Below are 9,745 nucleotides of genomic sequence, written 5' to 3'. Positions count from 1 at the left end.
ACGATATTTTTAGCTTCATTTACCGTTATACTCATATATGTATCAGGAAAAACTGACTGTAGACTCTTCAACGTATTTTTTTTTATTTACCGTAAATTAAATATCGTTACTATCGACTACCATCAAAAGGATGATTTTCCGCCAGGCTAGTAGTCGCGTCAATGAATACATAAAAAGGGCTTTTGTCGGAAGTCTTCAAGAACAGCTCCGATTTTTATGAGGTTTTTTTTAAAAGTTTTGTTTTTTTATTTTATTTAAAATCAGAAATAAATCAAAAGGGGGAAATAATTATTTATATATCGTTTTAACAATATATATACTTTTTGTGTGAGATTTTTTTTACGAAAGATGCAATTATATTATGTACTAGCTGTGCCCGCGACTTCGTCCGCGTGGAATAGTTATTTTAGGCATCATTGAAGCCCTCAAAGATGCTCTTTCCCCGATTTTTTTCACATTATCCATTTTTTCTTCGCTCCTAATAGTTGCAGCTTGACGTTATATATGAATACATAAAAAGGGCTTTTGTCGGAAGTCCTCAAGAACAGCTCCGATTTTCATGAGGTTTTTTTTAAAAGTTTTGTTTTTTTAAATATATATACTTTTTGTGTGAGAGTTTTTTTTTACGAAATATGTAATTATATTATGTACTAGCTGTGCCCGCGACTTAATCCGCGTGGAATAGTTATTTTGGGCATCATTGAAGCCCTCAAAGATGCTCCTTCCCCGATTTTTTTCACATTATCCATTTTTTCTTCGCTCCTAATAGTTGCAGCTTGACGTTATATAGACAAATTCCAAACAATGACACCTTTCTAATCGCGGCGCGTATCGTACAGTTGCGTTTCAACAGACAAACTTTGGGTGTCATTTGAGTGACATTTAACATATAATAACACATATTGTTATTGTTATGTGAAATCTAAATCTGTTCTTTTTTTACAATAAAATATAACATATTGTTATTGTTATGTGAAATCAAAATCTGTTATAACGCTAATTTATAACAGTATTTGAAAATTTATTGGTAGCGCTATTCATGTCACTCGTTTGATACTGTGCTTGAAACCGCACCTTAAAAATGTTTAAATGTCACTGTCAACCAAATCAGAGTTAACGTCACGTCAATGACAAAAACCCACAGAACAGCAAGCAGTCCAAAAAAATATACTAATTTCAAGTCAAGGAAAAGTCGTGTGATTTATTTACGGCAAGTTCTATGTTGTTGCAGCACTCTCTTTGTCGGTTTTGATATAGTAATTCAAAGGATTTATGTTCGTTGTGTAAAATCAGAAGGAAGCATTAGCATGGAAGGTTTTATCGAAGTAAACGAGATATCAGATTTTATCTCATACATCCGCAGTGTAAGTTGTTATATTCTTCATCACAATTTCTTATGTTATCATGTTCAATTAAATATAATTATAACTTGATACTAACATACGTAAAGATGAATAATGACAAAGTTCCAGCGTCATGTTTTTAAAACCGTGGGCGTATTCTCATAATGCATACTTACATTGATTACCTGTGTTTGTAACTATTGTTGCTAGTACTCAGTATACGCCGCAGCAACTCATTATTGACCCTGACACTTCAATCCAATTAACAATTCAATTACATGATGTAGGTATCTTTATAATGTTCCTTTTTTCTTAAAGCTTGTAATGTTAAAATTAGATCATTGCTGAGTGCAAAATGATTTCGATTAATTTTAATAAGTTTTTTTTTACAAATAAATATTCTATACAGTATCTTTTCTATAGATATGTATGTAAATACTATGTAAGTATTTTTTTCAGTTTACCCACATGTAGATTTACATGTAAATCAACTGTTTCTACTATTAGAACAGATGTTTCTAGAACTGTATGTATGTTCATATTGTTCTTTGGTATATTATCTTCAATAATAGATAGCCAGTTGGGTTTAAAAAAGATTACCCAATAAATAATTTTAATTGTCACTATTTGTATCTCAATTCTTATCTTTAAACCAAACAGCTGAATGTGGCCTATCAGTCTATCATGCCTGTTGGTTCTGTCTACCCCGTAAGGGATATATACATGATAATGTATGTATGGTCTAGAGTACAAAATTCCCTCTTATTTACATTCCTGTGGGAAATTGCCTTTTAATACACCTCTAAATAACTTAAGGAACTTACATTCCAAAGATTTCTAAACCTAGTCGATTGTACTTTTATATGTCAGTCACAGTCAAATCTGTCATTTTTTCCTCTTTTAAATTGATAAAGATTAGATTAAATTGACCTCTGTACATTCATCTTAAGAAACATATTAATGTGGAACTTTTCTTTTGCAATGGTCTAGTAACCTGTCACCATCTGAATCCATCATTAAGACATCCAGCTGATCCAGGTTTTTCAGTCTTGCAAAGTGTCTTATATGTGACATATGTATTGTAGTGTAATAAGGGCACTACAAGGAATTGAAGATTTTTAGAAAGCAATAAGAGTGGAAACTACTTATAAAGAAAATAAAGAGAAATATTTGCATGTTAGCATACTGACTTGTTATATTTTGTATTGTTTATTCACATTTTATTTTTATTATCTGTTACAGATTGAGTGGCGTGACCCCTGGCTCATTGCACTGCTATCATTTCATGTTTTAATAACTCTTACATGTTTCACCACAAGAAATTATGGGAATTTTCAAATACTGCTCTTCATAATATTATGTAAGTACCAATTTTGGCCATTCATTAAGTTACAAAAATTGGTCTGAATCTTGGAATGTGTGTTTTGGTAAACATATCAATGAACCTATAGATGTTGAATACAAGTACTGATAAAATAATAATTAAAAGTTTGGGGATCATGTTAAAGTTGAAGATGTTTTTTCTGCCTCCAGGATAAAGGCATGGTAATGTATGTAAATATTTTGTTAAAAAGTCAAAGTTAATTACTATTAGTAAAGAAGACAAGGACCCAATGGTTGACTGGTAGATAATGCTTCCAGCATTAAGTCCGCCAATTGTGCTAAACATTTGTATTTTGTGCAATGAAGTTTAAATAAATATTTATAAGACATAGTATAATATAAATAAATAAATATGGGACAAATTACATATAAATATGAAGATATAGTATGCATGCATATAGAAACACTGAATGGGACTCTGAAAAGGCATAAAATAAATATAAGGAACATTCAGACAGAGGGTTTTCAGGAATCCTTAAACATCTAATAAAATAAATACCTATCCAAATTCATCTTTATCTTTAAAGAAAGACAAACAACTTCAACATAAAGTTTTTTTTTTAGGTAAATTTTATGTAAATATGAACCATGCCTAATTTACATAGAGACTGTTAGGACCTTGAAATCATCATGGCATCCTTTCCATTCATAACAACAATTTTAGTTTTGAAGGTCAATGGTATCTTAATACATCTTGTATGATAAGTAAGGTAGATGTCTTAAAAAATGTGTATTATAGAATTTTCAAACTATTATTTTATAAGTAACACCAACAATCCCAATCCTAACTAAATAATATCAATGCGAAAGTAAGTTTATTCATTCAATCTTGCTTCACGCGTTATATTCTTGACATTTTGCATATATTTAATTTAAGAATAATTATATTTAATTTAAGAATATAATTAAAAAATTAAGAGTCTGGAGAAGGACATATACCTTTTATCCTGGTAAATACATATGGCTGAGAGAGTTTACTAGTGCCTTAGGCAGTAGACTGTGCTGTTAAAGAGCCTTGAAGAACTCACAATTTTCTGTTGTCAAATTAGTAACAACCGTCTTTTTAGTTTGGTCACAAGGAACCGCCATTTCTTTAGGCCTTGCGCTGAATTGTAGGCTCAGGAGATAGTTGTGCCACCTTGTCCTGATTGGTGTATGTCAGGTGGCCCAGGTATCTCCTGGCCTGAGCCGTTTGTGCCAGCCTGTACCATATGAAGCCTCTATGCCAGTGCAGTATCCACTGCGGCCAATATTATTTCGATAGCATTGCATGTTAATTTGACAAGCAAACGTCCTTGGTTATATTTATATAGCAGAACATTTTATTGGGCAAAATTCCAAAATTCGTTGGTGCTCCACAAAACTTGTCTTTTTTTTTATAATAGCTAATATTTATTATGATTGCATTGTATATTTACTGGTCATGTCCTTGGTTATATTTGCATGCCTACCACGTATTTTTTTAGGAGCAATTCCGCAAGTATCTACACTAATATTAACGCATCTACCTGTTTCGCGGCTAAACCGATAAGGTTACATTTTGTGTATGAACTTTCGGTTACCGGGCAAGGTAGTGTAGTGACTTAAATTAGAATTTTCCGCGGAACATTGCCTCTGCCACATCTAGTAAAATAAACTTTAAGCTTAGTGCTCTTGACAACTGCATTAATCTATGTTAACGGCCAGTAACTTAAGAACCTCTATGTACTATTTTTAGAGATTACCTTATTTCTACTTACGCTTGTATCTTCTACGGAGGTGGCTCACCTCGTCATCCGGTTCGAGCGATCGCGGTCAATATGTTACGTTAACCTTCTGAACTGTCGCCATTCTGTACCAATTAAAAATTGCGTTGTTGTATGTAATGTACCTACCTACTGTCTACCATTGAAATTATATGAAGGAAAACATCGTGAGAACATCTGCACATTCAACTGGATGTATGATCGTAGCTTGGTTAGGTTTCCCCTGAAAGGTTGCGGAGGTCAGTCAGACACGAGTATCTTCGGGTATAAAACCTTACTTAACCACTACAGCCCCCGTAGTAGGTATGGCACATGCGACCTCGTTTTTGGCGCGGGAAAAACTATCGCTGTTTCGCTTTTTATTATGACGTGAAGCGGGACAGCGATAGTATTTCGGCCCTGATGACCGAGATGGCTTAGTGCGGACCCTGGCTTACTCTTTTAATTTGGACAAGCACCAAGAGGATGAATGATATAAAGGTATTTATTTTTTATTTATTTTTTATTTCCAGTACTGCTGGTCTACTTCTCAGAAAGTATAAACGAGGTTGCGGCCAGGAACTGGGCGTTGTTCTCGAGACAACAGTATTTCGACAGCAAAGGACTGTTCATGTCAATTGTATTCTCCATACCTATTCTCCTCAACTGCATGCTTATGGTGGTAAGTTTTCTTAATAATAAAAGTAATTAGGTCGCCTGATGGTTGAGCGCTGTACAAAAATATACATATGTACTTAGTTACCGTTACCGCATAATCTTCGTCATCGAAACAGTAATTATTTGGATGTCTATGAATTACACTTTTTGATTAAATTTGATATCGAGAATTGATAAATGGCACAGATTACAAAAGCGATCCAGTATTCTTGTTTTGTAAAATAAAAATAATCTTATCTTTGGAAATTCCTTTGAGGTCATGTGTTTAAATTAAGAATAAATGTTTTGAAACAAAAACCTGCACGTTCTGGTAAATAGTAATAGCCACCTGTACTATACTAAAGCAGGAAAGATTCTTCGTAATTGGGAAAAGCTACAATAAACAAAAGTTTTCACGCCTTTCATTTAAAATTTTGAAAAAACTTAAACTTTAAAACTGCGACATTGAATGATATTGTGTAGTACAGAAATTATTATAAGATTGCTGTGTTCTCATGGATATCATAAAAAGCAACTAAAGTGACTATTCTATCTTTTTGTCCCGCATATGATATAGTTGCGATTATAACTTATATAAGATTTGGTATTTGGTACTTATTATAATTTACCATATTGGGATTCCCCTAATAATAAAATTGTGCGGGACATCCCAGGCAAATGGCAGGTAGACATGTGCCAATCATGTTCAGGATCGGATTGAACCTGGAACGGTTCATCGGAACTGTGGAACTAGTTCCGTTATCATGTTCGCGGAACTATCTAGTTCCGCTAAAATTTTCAATGCAGGGCGCGTTACTTACCCACGAACTGGATATGGAACTACGACGACGACGACGATAGTCGTCGTCGTATTTCCATATGTTTTGAATAGATAACACACATGACTTGACACGACATAATATTACCATAGCCATAGCACCTATGTAATGTACTTCACATCAATTGATTTACCTTCATACTTGGCAGGCTTAGGACTGACAACCAAAAGTAAATTATTTTACAATCTACAAATGAGTGTTTGGAGTCAATTGTTACTTTAAATAACATTGAATAGTTACATAAGTATCTAAGAATATTACGAAATTAATGAAGTGTGTGATTACTATTAGTTTCGCGAGTCACGTCACACACACACAGCGGCTACGGCGCGGCAGCGCGGTGGCGGCACGGCGGCGCCCTCATATTTGGTCGCGGATATGTTAGGAACTGTGGACCGACTAAGCCAATCAGTTTGGATTGGACCGATATCGTTCCACCTCCGGACATAGTTCCGAGAACTATTACGGTCCGGAACGACACATGTCTAATGGCAGGCCGCCCAGAGGCGGCAATTGTTATTTATACATTTTATCACATTAGATATATTATTTTTTTGTTTTAGTTTGATTATATATTATTCCAGGGTTCCTGGTTATACCAATCGACTCAAATAATGACAAACATAAAGAAAGCACAGCTGAGACAGCGTTTGAAAGAGATCAATGCGAACCGAGAACAAAACCATATCAAGGCTGATTAAAGAATGACGAGTCAATTATAATGTAGTTAATCAAAATTATATATTTTGCTAAGGCCAAGAGAATAATAGGCAATGTGTTATGTTGGTTTTATACTCATTGGACGATTAGGCCTTATAAGAAAATATTGTTATTTTACGAATGATGTCCAATGGATAATAGGGTGTATAACTATATAACTAAATAATATGTTAACGCGCACTATGTGTCACGCTCATTCAACAACGCGTTAATTTTTACGTATTCTAAAAAGTTGAAGCTGTCAAATTGACAACTTGAAATTGAAACAGTTGGAATTATAAGTTTTGAAAGCCTTTCTTGCCTGGAATTGTCCATTAACATAAACTTTCTCATATTTCATTTATTTAAACGTATTTCAAAATATTATTTTCCTTATGAATCTCTTTAATCAAAAATATTGTCGTTAACGAATCACATTTTATTATTGTTATCTTTTTCATTACGAATAATCTTTGTATGAAATGTACTAAATTGTTTCTGATTCTTAAAATTTATTATACGTCATGCATTTCTTATGAAAACGAATCGGTAAAGTAAAATATCGATTTTTGCACTTTTGTACAACGACTTATTCGTAATCATTTTCAAATCTTGTCTAGGTTTTGTTTGTAGATATTAGATTAAAGATACAGAAGTTGATCTTTTATAAATATTCATATACCTACTTATCTTTTAAGTATAGGTATATACTTCGAATGCATTTAAGTACATTTTACTTTTTCAATATAGTATGCGATTGACTTAAGGTCCTAATATGACTTTAACGTATTATGAATTATATTTTGAAAATGCAGGTATTTATTGATCACAATAATGTTTCTTTTTGACATTGACGTTGCTTAGTACTTTTTTCGTCAAGCCTATACGATAAACAAGCGAATTATTTTTCTCAAGTATATTACTAGTATTAATACACTTTTTTTTAACACATTTAAGCAGATAAATTAAAATGTTTACGCCGTGAAAATTGAAAAAAAGAAATCACAGGACGTTTTCTGGCATTTTTGGTTACATAACGTATGATATATTTTTAGTTAAACATGATTTAAGGACTTGTCGTTGTTGCTAACAGAATAGTGTGTGCATTACTTAGATGTACAACGCGTAACAAGTTTGGAGAGTTACAATTGCATTTTTTTATTACCTATTTGTGTTATAATTTTATTGATATGTGTATAATGAATGGTAAGTTGCCATATATTGTTATTATTTTGTTAATTATGTAGAAAGTAAATAAGATTTGTATAAGAAAATTGATTAGGATTATTCACATTTATTTTTATCTTAGAGTTTTATTTTTTATTATTTGGTTGGTAATTGAAATAACAGTGGTTAGTTATATTGTATTCTATTAAAGTTTTCAAAATTTGCTGATATTGCTTATATTTGCTGAGTTCTTTCTACCAAATAGCTTATAATTTAAATTCAGAATGTACTTTCAGCGGTGTGTATTTTACTCGATAGGTCGGCCTTTTGAAAAACACTTATTATGAAATCTAGTCAATTGTAGTCGCGCCGACTAATATAGGTAGGTTATTTTCATCAATCACAGCTGTGTTGTTTATATATATGCTTGAGCTGTTTAACAAAGCCTTCTTTTTTGTAATAAATGTTGTAGTATAATCTAATAACATTTTATGCCAGCATTTTATTTTAAAAAAAAGTTGCAAGTGCCATTATTTCGAATCTTTATAATTAACCACTCTCAGTTGTAGTTTCAAACTACACCACCAATTTAAATCATTTCCAAAAATAATTTTTTGTTGACTAGATTAGAAAAATGCGGAATGTGGGTATTTGTATAACGATTTGTTTTTGTATTAAATTACTATATTTTCAAATTCAAATTCAAATTAATCCGACATGTCTCATTTAACATGCTTCAATAGGAAGTTAAATAAATATACTTTTATTTCTTACGTCCGGCCCACCTTTGCCTTTGATAAATATATTTTTTACATTATGAGACATTGGTGATAAAATTTATATAAAAGGCCTCCATTCCGCAATTTTATTTTTTTAATTTTAGTTAACTGATAATTTTCAGTAGGACTTGGTTAGGTTTTGCGGTTTGTGATATATAGTGCACTTATTTTGACTAGGGGCTAAGGGCAGGCTTTGATTAAAACACGATAGTGAGTTATCGACACGAAGCATTTAAAAAATGGCCTAGATATTGTATGTATATATGTAGTATTTTTAATGCACATATCTAAATTTGTGCTCATATAACTTGAACGTTTGTAACATGTAATATTGACAATAAAATATTGGTTAATGTCTTTAAATTTAATTATTTGGGCTATAAGTTTTTTGACTCTATCTCAAAAAATACTCTTTTTTTATTCAGAATACATTATCAATCTTAATGATTTTTAACTTTTCCTATAGACGTCATGCTTCTTTTTTAATTTTGTAAAAAAACAACAGAAGCTTCTGTCCATTCCTATATTTTGTTATGAAAGAAGTGCTGAATGTCAATTTATCTCGAAAAGCAAGTCGTGGCTGGTTTGATTTGATTTTGAACCTACATTATATAAGCACTCTCTTTATATATTTTTTGACATGAATGTTAAATTAAAATTTTCCGTAGACACGCTAGAAATAACATTAACAATAAATAGAACTACCTATTAGCCGCTAAATTATATAAACTTGCATTCGCAATCGAAAATCCAGCCATTTTTTTTAGCCCTACTAGTAGATTTAGTCTTACTAGTTAGCATAGAGTTTGAAATTATATTTACAACGTTAAAATGTTAGTTGCAACTATACTTCATTGTTAGGTGACGTCAACCGCTCCGCTCGCGTAAAACGAATAATCACCATTAAAAAACCCTCTCTTAATGCACCACTTGATCACATAAAGAACCTACACGCCAAATTTCAAGTCTCTAGACCCAGCGGTTTGAGCTGTGCGTTAATATGTCTTCTTTTAATTTATTGTATCCGAAACATTTGAATTAATCTATTATGCCTTTTAAATCCCAAATTATTTTCTACATTAAATCTGACCAATATAAGTACTTTAGATATAGTTTTAAATTTGTTTCATAATTTAATATTTTACCGTTGATTA

The 9,745-nt window shown here is 32.0% G+C and overlaps 1 protein-coding gene across 1 annotated transcript; it reads left to right on the top strand.

Annotated features, from left to right (window-relative positions):
• The first annotated feature begins 1,118 nt into the window (after window positions 1-1,118).
• Window positions 1,119-9,697, top strand: LOC106143128 (transmembrane protein 18). The gene is made up of 4 exons (XM_013345131.2): window positions 1,119-1,364; window positions 2,586-2,703; window positions 4,984-5,132; window positions 6,531-9,697. Exons 1-4 carry the CDS (start codon window positions 1,128-1,130, stop codon window positions 6,645-6,647), a joined length of 621 nt encoding a protein of 206 aa, XP_013200585.2. The 5' UTR covers window positions 1,119-1,127; the 3' UTR covers window positions 6,648-9,697.
• Window positions 9,698-9,745: the final 48 nt, after the last annotated feature.

Source organism: Amyelois transitella, chromosome 2 (genome assembly GCF_032362555.1).
Source record: "Amyelois transitella isolate CPQ chromosome 2, ilAmyTran1.1, whole genome shotgun sequence".
NCBI lineage: Eukaryota > Metazoa > Arthropoda > Insecta > Lepidoptera > Pyralidae > Amyelois > Amyelois transitella.
The sequence above is the reverse complement of the archived record's forward strand: the minus strand, read 5'-3'. Positions and strand labels throughout refer to the sequence as shown.

Coding starts and splice junctions, on each gene's coding strand:
- LOC106143128 (XM_013345131.2), top strand. CDS start 1,128: ATGACAAAAACCCACAGAACAGCAAGCAGTCCAAAAAAATATACTAAT. Junction 1,365..2,585: donor TTATCTCATACATCCGCAGT/GTAAGTTGTTAT, acceptor TATCTGTTACAG/ATTGAGTGGCGTGACCCCTG. Junction 5,133..6,530: donor TCAACTGCATGCTTATGGTG/GTAAGTTTTCTT, acceptor ATATTATTCCAG/GGTTCCTGGTTATACCAATC.